The sequence below is a fragment of the Panthera leo genome, chromosome A1 (genome assembly GCF_018350215.1).
Source record: "Panthera leo isolate Ple1 chromosome A1, P.leo_Ple1_pat1.1, whole genome shotgun sequence".
Lineage (NCBI taxonomy): Eukaryota > Metazoa > Chordata > Mammalia > Carnivora > Felidae > Panthera > Panthera leo.
This window is the reverse complement of record NC_056679.1, coordinates 97,444,306-97,463,743: the sequence shown is the minus strand read 5'-3', so window position 1 is coordinate 97,463,743 and position 19,438 is coordinate 97,444,306. Positions and strand designations below refer to the sequence as shown.

Genomic DNA, 19,438 nt, shown 5'->3' with positions numbered 1-19,438 from the left:
AGGCGTACCTAATTCCCACCTGCTTCCTAAGACAACCCACACTCCCCTTCCTGGTCTAAGAGCTCACTGAGCACTGACCAATAGGTTCGGCACGATTTCTCTGAGGGGCGGGACCTCGTGCCTGGGCTTCAGAGACCCGCCCCCCGTACGTGGCCTGCGTGCGTGACGCCGTGCGGCGCGAGGCGGTTTCTCCAGAGTGTGGCGCCCCCCGGCGGCAGCGAGAACTCAATGTGACAACCGGATCTGAGCGCCTGCCATGGAGCCGCAGAAACAGGCGCGAACACCCGGGGACCCCGTCGCGTGGCCGCGTGGGCCCTCGAGGTCTCAGACGCCGGACGACGAGGAGGGTCCGGAGGGCAACACAGCGCCCGCGGCGGCTTTTCTGGGCGCGGAGGCGGACGACGCCTGTGCGGACGCGCTGTGGGAGCTGCCGGTGGAGCCCGCCGAGCGGAGGCCCGAGTGCAGCCGCTGCAGGTGACCGCAGAGCGGGGGGGGGGGGGGCGGGGACCGTGGCCGGCGGCGGCTTTCGGGGGAGGCTGCAGCGCCCCCTGCCGGGAAGGCGGCTACTCAGGCTCCACCCAGGGGAGCGCTGCCTCTGGCATCTCCGCGCGTGTGTCCGCTGGTGACCTTGGAATCACTCTGTGAAATTGCCCTGTAGTAAGAAGCCGTTTACTCAGGTTCATGAGCGTTTAGCCTCACTTCCTGCAAGACACTGAACGTGTCATGGAATGAGAGTTCTGTTGACAAACAAGAGTATGATACGGGAAGTAAGAGGTAATGACAGTAATGCTTACATTAATGAACACTTTCCTGCTCGAGTGACATAGTCATCTCACGGTAAAAAAAGCAAAAGTAATTAGAGGAGACAGTCAAGGTGGCTAGGAGAATAGTTAAGATTGTTTTTTCTGAATTCTGAATTCATTTATTGAGCACCTGTTGTGTGCCAGGCACTGTGCTAGATCTGGGGAATTCAGGCACGGAGAACACAGACATGGTCTCTGCCCTGATTGGGGCACTTACAGGCTAATGAAGAGACAATTTATTAAACAGGTAACGATAACTAGCCCTGAATGCTCACAGTATGCCCAGTTGTTTCAGTGATACCTCATTGTGGTGGTGTCCTTCAGGATTGCTTTCCCTGCTTGTTTGCGTTTCATGCTGTTCAGATACACGATTCTCTTTTTTTTTTTTTTTTAAATTTTTTTTTTCAATGTTTTTTATTTATTTTTGGGACAGAGAGAGACAGAGCATGAACGGGGGAGGGGCAGAGAGAGAGGGAGACACAGAATCGGAAACAGGCTCCAGGCTCCGAGCCATCAGCCCAGAGCCCGACGCGGGGCTCGAACTCACGGACCGCGAGATCGTGACCTGGCTGAAGTCGGAGGCTTAACCGACTGCGCCACCCAGGCGCCCCTACACGATTCTCTTTAACTTGTGGGTGTTCAGGATCTTTTCGCTTGGTTACTGAAGGTCTCCATCTATCACCTGTCTTTCTGTTGCCTTCCACAATCTTAACGGTTAGATGGTGCCTCTGCTTCCTCACCTGGGAATGAATAGCTCAGCAGTTTGTCATCACGTCCTGCACAGCCCTGACAAGGCTCTCGTTAAAGTCACCAGTAATCTCCCTCAAATGAAATCCACTGTATCTTTTTCTCTTCACTTTTATACTAGATCTCTTGGTGGCATTCTGGAGTTGAATGCCGACTTCTTGAAACACTATTTCTTTGGTTTCCCTGTGGTTTATCTGCTTTGTCTGCCCTCGTCGTCTTTGCCTGTTCTGAAAATCTAAATGTTGGGCTTCTAGATTCTCTTATCTTATAACCCCACACATTTTCTGCAGGTGATCTTACCAGTTTTCATGGTAAGATCGATACCCAAATACTTCTAGCTCAGACCTTTGTCCTGAGCTCCAGACCTATGCATTCATTTAACCAGTGTTGATGGAATGCTTTGCAGATTCTTGGTAATATGGTGCATTCTGTGCCCTCATGGGTTGTTCAGTCTGTTATTGGATACAGATAAGAAACCAGCAACCAAATATGTAATTATGGAACAGAAAAGCAAAAGCAAACAAACAATGAAGCGAAGGAATGGGATGCTGTGACATAAAATAGGATGGTATCGGGAAATACTTCTGAGGAAATAGCATTTATACTAAAATTTGAAAGATGAGAAGAATCCAGGGAAGAGAAAAGAATTCAAAGAAGGAGAACAGAAGGCCAGACTGGTTTCATGTCTTTACTACTTGATTGCTTGGAGTATCTTATGGTGGACATTTTGGGCTTTTCCCAGGATTGGGTTATAAGACCCCAGAGGAAGGGATCTTGAGTGTAGGGATCTGTTTATCTCCTAAATGTACTATCGACAGTAAGACATTCAATATAGACTTTTGAGGAGGATGAATAATTTGTGTCTAGAAGGGACTGCATGTTTGATTGGAAGGGGTATATGAATACAATTTATTTAAACAAGCTCCCTAAAGGTGTTAGGAGATAACACTTAACAGTGCTGCAAAGGGGTCACTAGGATGCTAAAAGACAAGTATTACAAATATAAACCCAAGGCTAAATTATCATGCTAGCTTTATCATCTAGTTTTTGCTCTATTTAGAACTGCTGATTATAAATGTTATAGTTTTTTTTTTTTTTAAGAAAATTAGTCTCCTACATTTAGCAAAGATTTATAGTTTTTCCAGTCCACTCCCTGCTCCACGTAATAGATTTTATTTTTTAGGGAAGTCTTAGATTCACAACAAAATTGAGTGGAAGGAGTAGAGACCTATCTTCTGCCTCCACCCTGGTATCTTCCCTCATTAGCAGCATCCCCTGCCAGAGCAGTACATTTGTTAAAATGGATGAACATCATCATAATTCAATGTGCATAGTTTTACATTGGGGTCCACTCTTGGAGTTGTACATATTTTGATTTTGGAGAAGTTCATAATAATATGTATCCACTATTATAGTATACTATAGAGTATTTTTACTGTCCTAAAATTTTCTTTGCTCTGCCTTTTCATCCATCCCTACACCCTAACGTAATCTGCCTTTTAGAAGATAAGAATGACTTTGATTTTAGTTTATTTCCAGTTACATTTAGTTAATATTTTAGGATTATGATTCATTCCAACATTTGTGCACTTTGCTTCTCCTACTGAAATTTTGTACCTTTTAAAAGTTCTTCTCCCCTTTGGCACAGTATGCATTTTATTTTAATTGGTTTAACTAATTTTATTATTATTTTTTTACATTTTTTAAAATGTTTGTTGTTTTGAGAGCGACAGAGAGAACATGAGCACAGGAGGGGGAGGGGCAGAGAGAGAGGGAGACACAGAATCCGAAGCAGGCTCCAGGATCTGACCTGTCAGCACAGACTCTGATGCGGTGCTTGAACTCACAAACTGCGAGATCACGACCTGAGCCAAAGTCAGACACTTAACTGACTGAGCCACCCAATGCCCTGTTCAACTAATTTTAATTGGTTAGATTATCATTCTAGAAGTCTGGAGAATATTTAGGTGTTATCAGTAGAATATAAGCTAATTGATGGCTCTTTATATTTTATTTCATTAAGCTGTTAGGGTTATACTAGTTTCCTGGATGAACTTACCTACATTTATGCTTATAATAGTTCTTAAAACCAAAATGCATTCTTAGATTTGAGTGATCAGCAAGTCACAATTATTTGGCCATTTACTTTAAGCAGTATTCATTTCTCTAAACGTATTACTGTAATTGTCATAGTCTTGGAGTTCCAAAAATTGGTTTTATTCAGAAAGTACAAACTCATTTTAACTTCACAGCAGAATCTTGCTAGTTGGAAATACAAGTTCTCTGAAACATGAATGGGATATTCTTTCAAAGATCCCAAACTAATTTGTTATTGCTGGATACATATTAAGAGTGTGTTCCTCTTGAGGGAACAGGATGTACAGGAGTACAGTGTATAGAGAATAGTGTATTTGGACAGCTTGGTGGAAAGGAGGGAGTGGAAAGAGGCAAACCTGTAGAGATTAGCGGTGGTTGCTCTCGGAAGGACCAGGTAAGCAGTTAGGGAGGTTAAGAAAAATTGTGCTGAATGTACTAGGAACCAACAAACCAAGCACTGGAGTATTTTTTATTTTTTAATTTTTTAAATGTTTATTTATATTTAAGAGGGAGAGAGAGACAGAGTGCAAGTGGCAGAGGGACAGAGAGAAAGGGAGACAGAATCCGAAGCAGGCTCCAGGCTCCAGGCTCCAGGTTGTCAGCATAGAGCCTGACGTGGGGCTCGCACACACCAGCTGTGAAATCATGACCTGAGCCGAAGTTGGACGTTTAACCGACTGAGCCACCCAGGTGCCCCTGGAGTATTTTTATATTTAGATGATTGTCACAAGTTCAACTTCATTAGGTGGCTTTTAGCTGTAATAATTTATATTCTATTTTATTAAAAAAATGCAAACTGGTTGGTGATATGATGGTAAAAGTCTTGACTGGGAAGAGTTAAGGCCTCATTCTAGTAAAGATGCTAGGCATCTTAATTATACTTATACATCTTCTATAGATAAGGCCATGGGTCTGAGGATAAGACTTAGAAACCACTTGCAAGTCATTGGTCCTAAGAATAATGGAATAATGTCAAAATATGCAGTATTTTTTAATTTGTCTGAGGGAGGGAAACAGTGGCAAGGGCATGCACACAGAGTGACACAGGCCCTGAGGCAGAAATTTTTCTTTCTCCAGTGCTTTCTTCCCCCAAAAGTAAAAAAATTATAACGATTATAATATACCACACCAGTATATTTAGTATGTATGTATGTATGTATGTATTTATTTATTTAGTGCCCATATGTGTGCATGAGCAGGGTAGAGGGGCAGAGGGAAAGAGAATATTAAGCAGGCTCCACAGGACTGTGAGATCATGACCTGAGCCAAAATCAAGAGTCAGATGCTTAACAGACTGAGCTACCCAGGTGCCCCTAGCACACATTTTTTGAGCACTGACCACATGAAGGTTACCTATCCGGCCTAGGTATTTTACATGCAATATTTTATTTATTTCTCATAACAGCATTCTAGAGTTGGTGATATTGTTAGCTTTTAAATAACGAGAAGGTACAACACCAAAAAAATAAATAATTGGATTAAAAATGGGCAGAGAACCTAAACACATATTTTTCCACAGAAGACATACAGTTGGCCAACAGACACATGACAAGATGATCAACATCACCCATCATCGGGGAAATATGAATCAAAAACCGCAATGAGATATCACTTTACACCCAACAGAATAGCTAGAATCAAAAATTCAAGAAATAACAATTATTGATGAGGATGTCGAGAAAAGGGGACTCTTGTGCATGCTGGTGGCAATGTAAATTGGTGAAACCACTGTAGAAAACAGGATGGAGGTTCCTCAAAAAGTTGAAAATAGAACTACCATATGATCCATTAATTCCACTACTGGGTGTTTACCCAAAGGAAATGAAAACACTAATTTGAAAAGATACATGCACCCCTGTGTGTTTTGCAGCTTTATTTTTAATAGCCAATATATGGAAACAACCCAAGGTTCTATCTATAAATAGATAGATGAAGGATATGTTATGTGTGTATACATATATGTGTGTGTGTGTGTGTGTGTGTGTATTATTTGTAATATTATAACGTGATATATTTTTTGTACATATGTAAAATGGAATATTTCTCCGCCAAAAAAAGAGAGATCTTGTCATTTGCAACTACATGCATGGACCTAGAGGGTGAAATAAGTCAGACAGAAAAACACAAATATCATCTGATTTCACTTATATGTGGAATCTAAAAAAAACTAAATGGACAAAGAGACAAACAAAAAACCCCCCAGACTCATAAATATGGAAAATAAACTGGTGGTTGCCAGAGGGGAGGTGAGGGGTGGGTGGTGGTGAAATAGGTGAAGGGGATTAAGAGGTGCAGACTTGCAGTTATAAAATAAATAAGTCATAGAGTTGAAAAGTGCAGCATATATTGAAATATATAGTCAATAACATTTTAATAACATTGCACGGTGACAGATATGACTACACTTCTCATGGTGAGCCCTTAGTAATGCATAGAATTGTCGAATCATTATGTTGTAGTCCTGAAGCCAGTATAACACTGTAGGTTATTTATAATTCAGTAAAATTTAAAGATAAATGATGAGAAAGGAGTAATAATTAGGTAACAGAATTCAGTCTCTGCTCCAGTCCATCTGGCTCCTGAGCTCAGCCAGCACTTGACCTGGCTCTTTGTTTGCTGAAGAAGCCTTATGATTTTGTTGGTAGAGTAGGTGTAGTCACTAGTTGAAGTGGAGCCACCAAGGCTGCAAGATTTTCATATTATTTATTTATTTATTTATTTATTTATTATTTATTTATTTATTTTTAAATGTCAGTGGGGGAGAAGCAGAGAGAGAGGGAAAGAGACAAGCAAGCTCCTTGCTGTCATCACAGAACCTCACATGGGGCTCGATCTAATGAATCTGGGAGATCATGACCTGATCTGAAACCAGGAGTCAGATGCTTAACTGACTGAGCCACCCAGGTGCCCCTTATTTATTTATCTTTAGAGTAGGCTTCACACCCAATGTGAGGCTTAAACTCATGGCCCTGAGGACTAAAGTCTCATGCACTATGGACAAAGCCAGCCAGGCATCCCTGATTTTCTTATTTTTTAAATTGAAGTATGTTCAGAGGTGCCTGGGTGGCTCAGTGGGTTAAGCATCCGACTTTGGCTCAGGTCATGATCTGGCAGTTGAGTTTGAGCCCCGTGTTGGACTCTGTGCTGACAGCTCAGAGCCTGGAGCCTGCCTCTGATTCTGTCTCCCTGTCTCTCTGCCCCTCCCCCACTTGTGCTCTGTCTGTCTCTGTCTCTCTCAAAAATGAATAAAAACATTAAAAAAACTTTAAACTGAAGTATTTTTACTTCAAGCTTAGTAAAAAGATGCCTGTGCTTTAGTATTCTCTAACTCCTTTTTTTAAAATTGAGATATTATTGACATAACATTATGTAAGATTTGATACATTTATATAATGCAGTATGATTAGCACTGGTAGTGTTAGCTTTGATTACATAATTATTATATCTTTTTTTTCTGGTGAGAAAAAAGAAGATTTAAGATCTAGTCTCAGAAAATTTGAAGTATAGTCCCTGACTTATGATGGTTCAACATAGGATTTTTCAACTTGTCAATGGTCTGGGAGCAATACGCATTTAGTAGAATCTGTACTTTGAATTCTTAATTTTTACTTTTTCCTGGTCTGACGATATGTGGTACGATATTCTCATGATGCTGGATGGCAGCAGGGAGCTGTAGCTCCCAATCAGCTGTGTGGTCATGAGAGTAACAACCAATGCATTTGCAACCATTCTGTGCCCATATAGCCATCTGTCTTTTGCTTTCAGTACAGTAATCCATAAATTATGTGAGATATTCAACATTACTAAAAATAGTCTTTGTTAGATGATTTTGCCCAACAGTAGATAAGTGTTCTGAGCACATTTAAGGTTGGCCTGGCTAAGCTATGGTATTTGGTAGGTTGGGTGTATTAAATGCATTTTGACTCAGGTTATTTTCAGCTTTGATGTGTTTATGAGAATGTAACCCTGTTGTAAGTTGAGGGAGATCTGCATATCGTACATTACTGTTGACTCTAATCACTATACTGTGTATTTGATTTGTAGAACTTCATCTTCTAGTTCCAAGTTTATACCTTTTAACAACATCTAGCTCCTTTATTGAAATTTTTAACCTTTCCTTATTCTTTAGGTTTGGATATTCTGGAGAAAAAAAGTGGTGGGGATAAAATCATGAGAGAGGGATGGAGGGGAGACTGCAGGTGTTTAAGAAGAATGCAAGAACCACACATTGGCAGCCAACAGATGTTTTGCTTCGAATTGGTATTTTACCAGCTTTTAAATTAGTTCTAACAGTTAAAAATCAAGATGGTTTATCTCAAAAATCCAGATTTCTGGCTTCCTTGAGAATACAAAGATCTAGCAGTTCAGGGAGTACCTTTCTGAGCAGTATTGGTTGAGCTGAGTATTGGTCATGACCTCGGGTTGGGCGAGATCTGTCCAGGGCACCATAGCTCCTTAGCTATTACTGCTTGATTTATTTTATTAACTAGTAGGGATTTGCTTTTTGATTCTGGGTCTCATGTACACTATTGTGACTGGTCTGCTTAAGCAGTGGGGTGAATCAGACTGCAAGTTTGGTAGGTACAAGTGAAAAATGGTGATTCCTAAGGGAATTATTTTAGAATATACTAAGAGTATTGAATTGGTATCAGCACTTAGGTTTAGAAAACAAACTATTTTGGTAAATTTAAAATCAACTAGATTAAAAAAATTTTTTTAAATGTTTTTTTTTTTAATTAAAAAAATTTTTAATGTTTATTTATTATTGAGAGACAGAGAGACACAGAGTGTGAGCGGGGGAGGGGTAGAGACAGGGGGAGACACAGAATCTCAAGTAGGCTCCAGGCTCTGAGCTGTCAGCACAGAGCCCGACGCGGGGCTTGAACTCATGGACTGTGAGATCATGACCTGAGCCGAAGTCGGTCGCCTAATCAACTAAGCCACCCAGGAGTCCTTTAATGTTTATTCTTGAGAGAGAGAGAGACAAAGACAGAGACAGACAGAGAGGGACAGAGTATGAATGGGGGAGGGACAGAGAGAGAGAGACACACACATACACAGAGTCCGAAGCAGGCTCCAGTCTCTGAGCTGTCAGCACAGAGCCCGACGTGGGGCTTGAACTCACGAGCTGTGAGATCATAACCTGAGCCGAAGTTAGACGCTTAACCAACTGAGCCACCCAGGAGTCCCTAAAATCAACTAGATTCTTGATGATGATTTTTAGAGTAAAAAATTAGATAATTTCAAAATTTAATTCTTTGTTCATATCAAAAGTATCATATTCCTAAGAGAAAAGTATGAAGTTAATTTGTTCTTTCCTATTGGTATAGAAAATATGTTTATTCTTTGAAGTAGTTCATTTGTAATATATGTGGAAAGCTAACTGATTCACAAATTACTGTGCAAACTAATCATATGTTCAAAGTTGAGCAAAGATGATATATGTTAAGAGGGAATTTTTTTTCTTAATCTTAATTAAGTCTCCAAAGAGGAGTGACCAATTTTAAAAACCACGTTAGAGCTTTCTAAATGTTTGATTTATTTTCCCCAAGAAAAATAAGAATTATATCATTACCCTCTGATGGATAGAAGTTTTCTTCAAAGAACATCAAAGCACATTAATTTTTAAAGTACATTTGCCCAAAATTAATAATTCATCATCCTGTTCGTGCTTATATAGTGAGAAAAAATATTCAGAAGTAGTCTAGTTGAAAATTTGGTATCATTTAAAAAGGGTTCACAGGTTACAAAGTGCTTTACCTGTGCATTTTAATTTAATACATAAGACAACTTTGATTTAAAGTTATTCCTTTTTATAGACTCTCAGGGTCAGGTGACTAGTGAGGGGCTTTCATACTTTTATTCCTACACCATATAGTAAAAGATTATATTGAAGCGAGCAGTATGACTACTCTTGTTTTCCTGCTGCATATAATAAATATTTCCAGTGAGCTGTTTCTTCGTGGTCTTTGAATCTGTAGATTCTTTTCCTGTTCCCTGGCTGTTTTTAGTTATTTTGGAATGAGAGCTTTTTAATTACTGTCTTTTTTAAGATTGAGCTTTTATTTCTTGAATCCTTTACCTGCCTAAGGTCAGTTTCTTATTTGTCAGTAGGTCCTCATTTTTCAGTCAGAAAGGCAAATTCGAAGATATTACTGATTAGGAATTTATTTTGTTTTCCCCTGTTCACTTATTTGCTTGCTTCTCTCTGTCTCTCTCCTCTCTCTCTCTCTCTTTTTTTTTTTTTTTGGCTTTCTCTACTGGAAGCCTCATGAGAAGGCTGTGGGAAAAAAGATAGCAGTGAAATGAAGTAAGTAGAAGTCTTCCAGAGTTCCGTGGGGGAAAAAAATGAAGCTATAGAATGAGTCTCTGGACTTTGCAAAGGGCGAGAGGGGTTAACCTCTTGGAGAAATACCTGACTCTTTGCCTATGTAGACGTGTTACCTGGCAGGCTACTTTTTTTTTTTTAAATTGTGCTAAAATGTACATGTATAATACTTATCATTTTAACTATTTTTTTAAAAAAATTTTAACGTTTATTTATTATTGAGAGACAGAGCATGAGCAGGGGAGGGGGGAGACACAGAATCTGAAGCGTCAGCACAGAGCTTGACGCGGGGCTCGAACTCACAAACTGCGAGATCATGACCTGAGCCGACGTTGGATGCTTAACTGACTGAGCCACCCAGGCACCCCTCATTTTAATTATTTTTAACTGTATAACTCAGTGTCATTGATACATTCGTAATATTCTGTAACCATCACTAGTATCTGTACGCAACACTTTTTTCATCATTGTCAATGTTGACTCCGTACCCATCAAATAATCACTTCCCATACCTTCCCCCCACCCGGCTCAGCCAGTGGTAACTTCTATTTTATTTTGTATTTCTATGAATTTGCTTATTCTAGATTCTTCATGTAACATACAATACTTATCCTTCTGTGTCTGACATTTCACTTAGAATGTTTTCAAGTTCTCTCCATGTTGTAGCATATCAAAATTTCTTTCCTTTTTATGGCTAAATTATATGTATATACCACTTTTGTTTATCCATCATTCATTTTTTTTTCTTATTTGTTAAAATAACAATGGTTTGTTGATGAACACTTGGTTTGTTTCTACCTTTTGGCTATTGTGAATAGTGCTGCTGTGAACCTTGGCACACAAATATCTGTTTTTGTTCCAATAATTTTGGGTATATACCTAGGAATGGAATTGCGGGGTCATGTGGTAGTTCTGTGTTTGACTTTCTGAGGAGTCGCCAAACTGTTTTCCAGTTCCGTTTCAAACAGAGGTCATTAGATTAAAAAAAATGTTTATTGATTTATTTTGAGAGACAGGGTGTGTGTGCGCACACGTGTGTGAGCCAGGAGGAGGGGCAGAGAGAGAATCCCAAGCAGGCTACGCACTGTCAGCACAGAGCCTGATGCAGGGCTCAATTTGCAGACGGTGAGATCATGACCTGAGCTGAAATGAACAGTCAGACCCTTAACCAACTGAGCCACCCAGGTGCCCCGAGGTCATTAGATTTTTAACATCTGGGTCTGCTCATTTTATTCCTTTCCTGGAGACCTTCCATGCTTGTATTTCAGGTACACAGTGGAGTCGAGGCTCTAGTGTGTCATCCAAAGCCTTTGCATCTCTTCCTCCACTGTACCCTTCCCATACCCTCTCTTCTAACCACCTGGAATGCGTCCCTCGAACAGGTGTTTTTCATGTTCTGCTTTATGCCTTTGTTCTCTTATTTCCTCTGTACCAAATGCTCTTCTCTCATCCCTTCTTTTTGAAATGCTACACTGTTTCAATGTCTAGCTCAAGTACCCTGTCTTGCCAGGACCCATTTCCATAAGTTTTGCTGCCTTCTAAGTTTGAATCGTTTGTTCTTTTGACTTCTGTTTTCTCCATGACACCAGTAGCTGTCTGTGGCTTCCTTCTTGGTCGTCTCTTTCAGACTCAGGTTTATTTACCACCAAATGTTTTAATGCTAGCATTAGGCCTTCTGAGGCCTAGGGAAGCGAGGTACAATTACGTGGTAAAACTTTTCACTGATTGTTAAATGCTCATATACATAATCCACAAAATGGATTGCTTCAATGGTGTGCGTTTTGGAATCAGAACTGAGTTCTAGCCCCAGCTCTCCTTTCTTGAGAAAGCTACTTAATCTCTCTAAGCCTTGCTTTCTTCATCTGTAAGTTAGGACAGTAATACTACCTGTCTTTGACAGTTTTTTCGAGATTAAATGAAGGGGAAGTATTTATGATAGTGCCTGTAACATAAAAGTGTATGGCTAGCATTAAACTCTTCCTCTTGACCTTTTCCTCCTCGTTCTTTTCTTTCTTTTTCTTTCTCCTTACCCCCTTTCCCTCTTCTTCCCATTTTCTCCCTCTTTTTTTGCCTCTTCCCTGAAATATCAGAATTGTTATTTATGAAATTGGTCTATTTTACATTTAGTTAGCTTTTTCTATGTTAGAGTAGCTCTTTTTCTAGGTTCAGAGATTAAGGGCAAGTAAATAATTTTGCATGTGTTGAGCTATAGGTCACCACAAATAAATTGCCTCTTGATAGAGATTTTGTCATTCTTGGGCTTTCAAAAGTACTCACTTTGCAGCTACAAATAAATGTTATATTGATGACAAACACTTTCTTAGGGCATCAAAATCAGTGTTTTATCTTGTAGTATTACTATATTCTCTTTTTTTAATGATTTAAGTACTTATAAGTCCTTTTTATTTTTTTATTTTTGTTTTTTATTATATATATAATTTATTGTCAAATTGGTTTCCGTACAACACCCAGTGCTCATCCCAACAGGTGTCCTCCTCAATGCCCATCACCCACTTTCCCCCTCCCCCACCCCCATCAACCCTCAGTTTGTTCTCAGTATTTAAGAGTCTCTTATGGTTTGCCTCCTTCCCTCTCTGTAACTTCTTTTTTCCCCCTCCCCCTCTCCCATGGTCTTCTGTTAAGTTTCTCAGGATCCACATATGAGTGAAAACGTATGGTATGTGTCTTTCTCTGCCTGACTTATTTCACTTAGCATAATACTCTCCAGTTCCATCCATGTTGCTACAAATGGCCAGATTTCATTCTTATTGCCAGTAGTATTCCATTGTATATATAAACCACATCCTCTTTATCCATTTGTCAGTTGATGGACATTTAGGCTCTTTCCATAATTTGGCTATTGTTGAAAGTGCTGCTATAAACATTGGGGTACAAGTGCCCCTATGCATCAGCACTCCTGTATGCCTTGGGTAAATTCCTAGCAATGCTATTGTTGGGTCTATTATATTCTCTCAAAGTACTTAAGTAACACATTTTCTCTCTTCTATCAAAGAAACTTCTCAGTTCTGTTTTGAGAATTTATGCAAAATTACATATAAATTAAAATTAGGAAGAATACTTCCTTAATGAAGCAAGTATATAAAATCTGTACTTTAAATAATATTTATTTATTTATTTATTTATTTATTTATTTATTTTAACGTTTATTCATTTTTGAGAGACAGAGTGAGAGTGTGCGAGTGGGGCAGGGGCTGAGAGAAAGGGAGACACAGAATCCAAAGCAGGCTTCACTCTCTGAGCTGTCAACACAGAACCTGATGCAGGGCTCAAACCTGTGAACTGTGAGATCATGAGCTGAGCTGAAGTCGTATGCTCAACCAACTGAGCCATCCAGGCTCCCCTAAAGGGTTTTTTTTTAAAGTTTGTTTATTTTTGAGAGAGATTCCCAAGCAGGCTCCATGCCATCAGCACAGAGCCCAACGTAGGGCTCGATCCAGTGAACCATAAGATCATGACCTGAGCCAAAAGAAATCAAGAGTCAGATGCCTAACCCACTGAGCTACCTAGGTGCCCCTAAAGTCTGTACTATTCTTTGTAAGATATCTCTAATGAAGATAGCTGGTCCTTGGGACCACTTTAGTGTGAATTCTTGCTTGTCAGAATGGACATTCATGCAGTTCCCTTTCCTTCGCCAGTGGATAAGAAACAGAATTCTATTACACACGGACCTGGAAACTCAGTTTTAGATGTTCTTTATTCATTCAGTCATTATTTATTCAATATCCAGTGTCCAATAAATGCGTAGCTTAGGTCATAGAAAATGATTGAGAGATTGTTTCCTCTAAAATTGGTAGTGAACTGAGTGCAAGAGAAAATATGTCTAAATAATATTTAAGACAAGTTATGAAAGTATACAATAAAAGCTTACAGAGGAAAGAGTGATTGACTTAATTTGCTAAGAAAGATGTTTTGCTATTTTTTTTTATAACTGTTCATTTCTACAGAAGAGGATAAAGTATAAAATAAATAATAGGATAACTGAATGTAGGTGATTTTTATGGTAAGAGTCTTCAGTGTTAGTTGATCTGTCACTTTGGCATTGCAGTTTTAGTAGGGGCTTTATATGTCTGCCCTGTATAGTCATTTCTCTGGACACATGGCTTTGTTTTCCAGGGATCTGCCTCCTCATAAGTCTTCTTTAATTGTAATAAAAGTTACTGAAAATTTTCTTAATTGTAAAACCTATAGTTGGAACAAGCTTATTTCTAGGCCAGTGATTCTTAAATTATTTTGATTATATACCACAGTTAGTTAAAAAACGTAGGGTGAAATTCTAATAGGTATATATATTTATCTATGATTATGTATATTTATTATATACTAACGTATGATGTGTCCCATAAAACATACACACACACGAAAAGATTTTCAAAAGGAAGAGGCAATGGTGAAATAAACCATTTAAAAATGTCTTGTTTATTGTGATGGAGTCACGCCAGCATTATTATTTATTTTGAAGCATAATATACACGTATGGTGAGGTTCATTGTTAAAGACAGTATGATGTGAGTCTACAGATCAAGTAATTTTTATATTGCTTTTTAAAGTTACTGGCATAAACCATCATAACAGTAGAACAGATCAATGAAACCAGGAGCCGATTTGTTGTAGACTCTGGGTCTGGAGTTCTTTCTTGTCCAACAAGACAGCAGATGCAGATTTAAATGTGAGAGAGGCTAATGTGCAGAAGACAAAAGCCCCAAGTAAGGGTCCTTGCTTCTTTTTTATTAGGATCAGAAGGCTTACAAACATGGTGATGGACGTGCACAAAGAGACAATAAATCTGTGAACATTAACTCATGGACGTGAGGAAAAATGGGTCTTGAAAATATGGGGGGTTAGGCCTTTGGGTTAATACGAAACAAAATCCTGGCGCTGGGCAGCTGGGCGGAAGGTTGTTTACAGTGGACATGAGGCATCACCTCTGTTTGTCTTAGCTAGCCAGGGGATGAGACAGAGCAAATAACCTCAGGGTTAACAAGGTACCTTTTCTGATTAGAGCCCTAATCAGCTCTGCTCTGGGCAGCTTCACCTGCAGCAGTGGTCTACAGTCCAATTCACCTGTTTAGCTAACTTGGTCCTTTCCTCCTGTTAAAGCAGCTTTCTGCTATAGTACTAAATTGGGGGGGGCGCTTCCGCCCTGAATACCTAATCTTGGTTATTTCATATACATATGTTCTTTATTGGGGACTTTCCTCCGCTCTCTCTATACTGGGGCTTTGGCCCCACCTTCTCTATACTTATTTATCTAATCTTGTTTACCCAAACTTGGGTGTGAACATCCTATGGCTTTCTAATTCTTTATGCCTTGTTAACCCATTGGTGTAAGTCCAGGGAATTTCTAAGCTTATTCCCCACACTGGTTCTTTGAAAAGATCAACAAAGTTGAGAGATCTGTAGCCAAACTCACCAAAAAAAAAAAAAAAAAAAAAAAAAAAAAAAGAGAGAGAGAGGACTTAAAATCACAAATGAAAGAGGAGAAGTAACTGGTAACACCACAGAAATACAAATAATTGTAAGAGAATGTTATGAAAAATTATATGCCAACAAACTGGACAACCTAGAAGTAATGGATAAATTCCTAGAAACATAAAATCTACCAAAAGCTGAAGCAAGAAGAAATAGAAAATTTGAACAGATTGATAACCAGCAATGAAATTGAATCAGTAATCAAAAACCTCCCAATAAATAGAAGTCCAGGACCAGATGGATTCAAAGGCAAATTCTACCAGATATTTAAAGAAGAGTTAATCCTTATTCTCAAACAATTCCAAAAACTAGAAGAGGAGGGAAAACTTCCATATTTGTTTTATGAGGTCAGTGTTACCTAGATACCAAAACCAGGTAAAGACACTACAAAAAAAAAAAAAAAAAAAAAACAAACAACAACAACAACAACAACTATGAGCCGGTATCTCTGATGCATTTAGATGCAAAAATCCTCAACAAAATACTTGCAAACTGAATCTAATAATACATTAAAAAAATTGTTCACCATGATCAAGTGGAAAATATTCCCAGGATGCAAGAGTGGTTCAGTATTTGCAAACCAATCAATGTGATACATCCCATCAATAAGAGATCATCTCAATATATGTAGAAAAAGCATTGGACAAAGTAAAACAACATCCATTCATGATAAAACCCCTTGGGACACATGGGTGGCTCAGTTGGTTATGTGTCGACTCTTGATTTTGGCTCAGGTCATGATCTCACAGTTCATGAGATCAAGGTCCGTGTTAGGCTCTGGTACTGACATCATGAGCCTTCTTGGGATTCTCTCTCTTCCCTCTCTCTTTCTGCCTGTCCCCAGTCAGGTGCATGTGTGCACGCTATCGAAAACAACCCCCAAAAACAAAACAAAACAAAAAATCCCCAAAACCTCAACAAAGTAGATTTAGAGGGAAAATACCTAAACATAACAAAGACCTTACATGAAAAACCCACAGCTAGCATACTCAGTTGGGGAAAACTCAGAGTTTTTCCCCTAAAGTCAGGAACAGGACAAGGGTGTCCATTCTCACCGCTGTTACTAAGCGTAGTAATAGAAGTCCTGGCCACAACAGTTAGACAAGAGAAAGAAATTAAAGGCATCCACACTGGGAAGGAAGAAGTACAATTTTTACTCTTTGCAGATGACATAGTATTTATTATATATAGAAAACCCTAAAGGCTCCACCAGAAATCTGCTAGAAATGGTAAGAAGTGTATTCAGTAAAGTCACATGACACGAACTCAGTGTACAGAAATCCCTTGCATTTATGTGCACTAATAATGAAGCAGCAGAAAGAGAAATTAAGAAAACAATCCCATTTACAGCTGTACCAAAGATAATAAAATACCTAGGAATAAACTTAACTAAAGAGGTGAAAGACCTTTACTCTGAAAACTGTACATCATTGATAAAAGAAATTGAAGACAGCACAAAGAAATGGAAAGACATTCCATTTAACAAATATGTAACAAACATTGTTAAAATGTCTGTACTACCCAAAGCAGTCTATAGATTTAATGAATCCCTATCAAAATACCAACGGCATTTTTTTGCAGAAGTAGAACAAACAATCCTAGAATGTGTATGGAACCACAAAAGACCCTAAATAGGTAAAGCAATCTTAAAAAAGAAAGACAAAACTGGAGGTAGCACAATTCCAGACTTAGAGTTATATTACAAAGCTGTAGTAATCAAAACACCATGGTATGGGCACAGAAATAGACACATAGATCAGTGGAGCAGAGTAGAAAACCCAGAAATAAACCCACAATTATATGGTCAATTAATCTTCAACAAAGTAGGAATGAATATCCAATCAGAAAAAAGACAGGTTCTTCAACAATTGGTGTGGGGGAAAACTGGACAGTTACAAGCATATGAATGAAACTTGACCACTTTCTTATACTATACACAAAAGTAAGCTCAAAAAGGATTAAAAACCTAAATGTGAGACCTGAAACCATAAAGATCCTAGAGGAAAGCACAGGCAGTAATGTCTTGACACTGGCCACTATAGTATTTTTCTGAATGTCTCCTGAGGCAAGGTAAATAAAAGGAAAAATAAACTATTGGGACTACATCAAAATAAAAAGCTCCTGCACAGTGAAGGAAATAATAAAACTAAAAGGCAACCTATGGAATGGGAGAAGATAATTGCAAATGACATATCTGATACAAGGTTAGTATCCAAATATAAAGAACTGTTACAACTCAACACCCAAAAACAATCCAATTAAAGCATAGGCAGAAAACATGAACAAACATTTCTCCAAAGAAGACCTATACTATAGATGGCCAATAGACCCATGAGAAGATGCCCAACGTCAGTCATCATCAGGGAAATGCAAATCAAAACTACAAAGAGATAGCGCTTCACACCTATCAGAATGGCTGAAATCAGAACAACAAATCAGAAAATACAAATCAGAAACAACAAATGTTGGTGAGGGTATGGAGAAAAAGAAACCCTCTCGCACTGTTGGTGGGAATGCAAACTGGTGCAGCCATTGTGGAAAACAGTATGGAGGTTCCTCAAAACGTTAAAAATAGAACTACTCTACCATCCAGTAATTGCACTAATGGTATTTACCCCCCTCCCCCCAAAACAAAAACACTTAATTAAAGAGATACCTGTGTTTATTGCAGCATTATCTACAATAGCCAAATTATATAAAGAAGATGTGTGTGTATGTATACATGCACACACGTACATACAATGGAATATTATTCAGCCATAAAAAGAATGAAAGCTTGCCATTTGCAACAACATGGGTGGAGCTAGAGAGTATTATGCTAAACAAAAGAAGTCAGAGAAAGACAAATACCATATGATTTCACTCATATGTGGAATTTAAGAAACAGAACAAATGAGCAAAGGGAAAAAGAAAGAGAGGCAAACCGAGAAACAGACCCTTATCTATAGAGAACAAGTTGATAGTTACCAGATGGGAGTGGCTGGAGGGTTAGAAATAGATGAAGGGGATTAAAGAGTATACTTATCATAATGAACACTGAGTAATGTGTAGAGTTGTTGAATCACTATCTTGTACACCTGAAACTAATATAATACTGTATGTTAACAACAGTGGAATTACAATAAAAAACTTAATTAAAAAGATAGTTATTGTCCTGTCAGATTCAATTTTGTACCTCTAATGAAGCATTTGAACTAGGAATAGGTAAGAAACAGCTCTGCCATAAACTTATTCATTTGTGATTTTGTAACTAGAACAGTATAGATTCAGTATGGATTCTTCAGTATAGATTCTTTACAAGTGTGTATGATTTCTTTGTGGGTGCCATTGTGAACCCTACCTGTTATGGAATGCCTCTTTTTATTTCAGGATACCACTTATCCTAACATATTACCGTATGACATACCACCTAAGGAGGGAATGTTATTCTATATGCTAAATACTAGTAATGTTTAATTCAAAGTGAAAGTGGTAATGTTTTCTTTTGGCATTCCTTTGGGTCATTTTACTTAATCTGCTTTGGAAACCACTGCTCTAGACATGCCGTCTGGGGCACAGGTCTCTGAAAGTCTCATCTAAAGATATTCTCTTCATGGCGTTACTTCCTCTATCAGTGTTTTTCTTTTCTTTCTACACCTATCCTTCCTCTACTCCTAGAAGAAGTTATAAAATAATGTAGTGATGAAAGCAACTTTGGTGGGTATGAGAATATTATTGTTATTTATACTGGAAGCAGAGCATCTTAACAACTGATAAGATGTTACATGTTTTTATTACCTTTATGACATGAAAATTTATTTAATACTGTATTTATTATACTAAATTTTTATTATAATATGTTAATAATGAAAATGTGTTTCTTCTTTCATTGGTTATGCTGAATATTGTTTTCAGAAATTTAAAAAGTATTTTATAGATTATTTAAGTTTCTTTAAAGGGACGGTAGAGGGCACTGTGGTATTTACTTTTTCAA

At 38.5% G+C, this 19,438-nt stretch overlaps 1 protein-coding gene across 3 annotated transcripts in view; it reads left to right on the top strand.

Moving 5' to 3' along the window:
* The first annotated feature begins 208 nt into the window (after positions 1 to 208).
* DTWD2 (DTW domain containing 2) overlaps positions 209 to 19,438 on the top strand; it is a 379,651-nt gene continuing 360,421 nt past the window's right edge. For all 3 annotated transcript variants that reach the window (XR_006200970.1, XR_006200967.1, XM_042933575.1), the window contains exon 1: positions 209 to 474. Coding sequence is in view for 1 of the 3 variants with exons in the window: in XM_042933575.1 (XP_042789509.1) it covers positions 257 to 474 (218 nt within the window). In the remaining 2 variants the exon portion in view is untranslated. The remainder of the gene's footprint in view (positions 475 to 19,438) is intronic.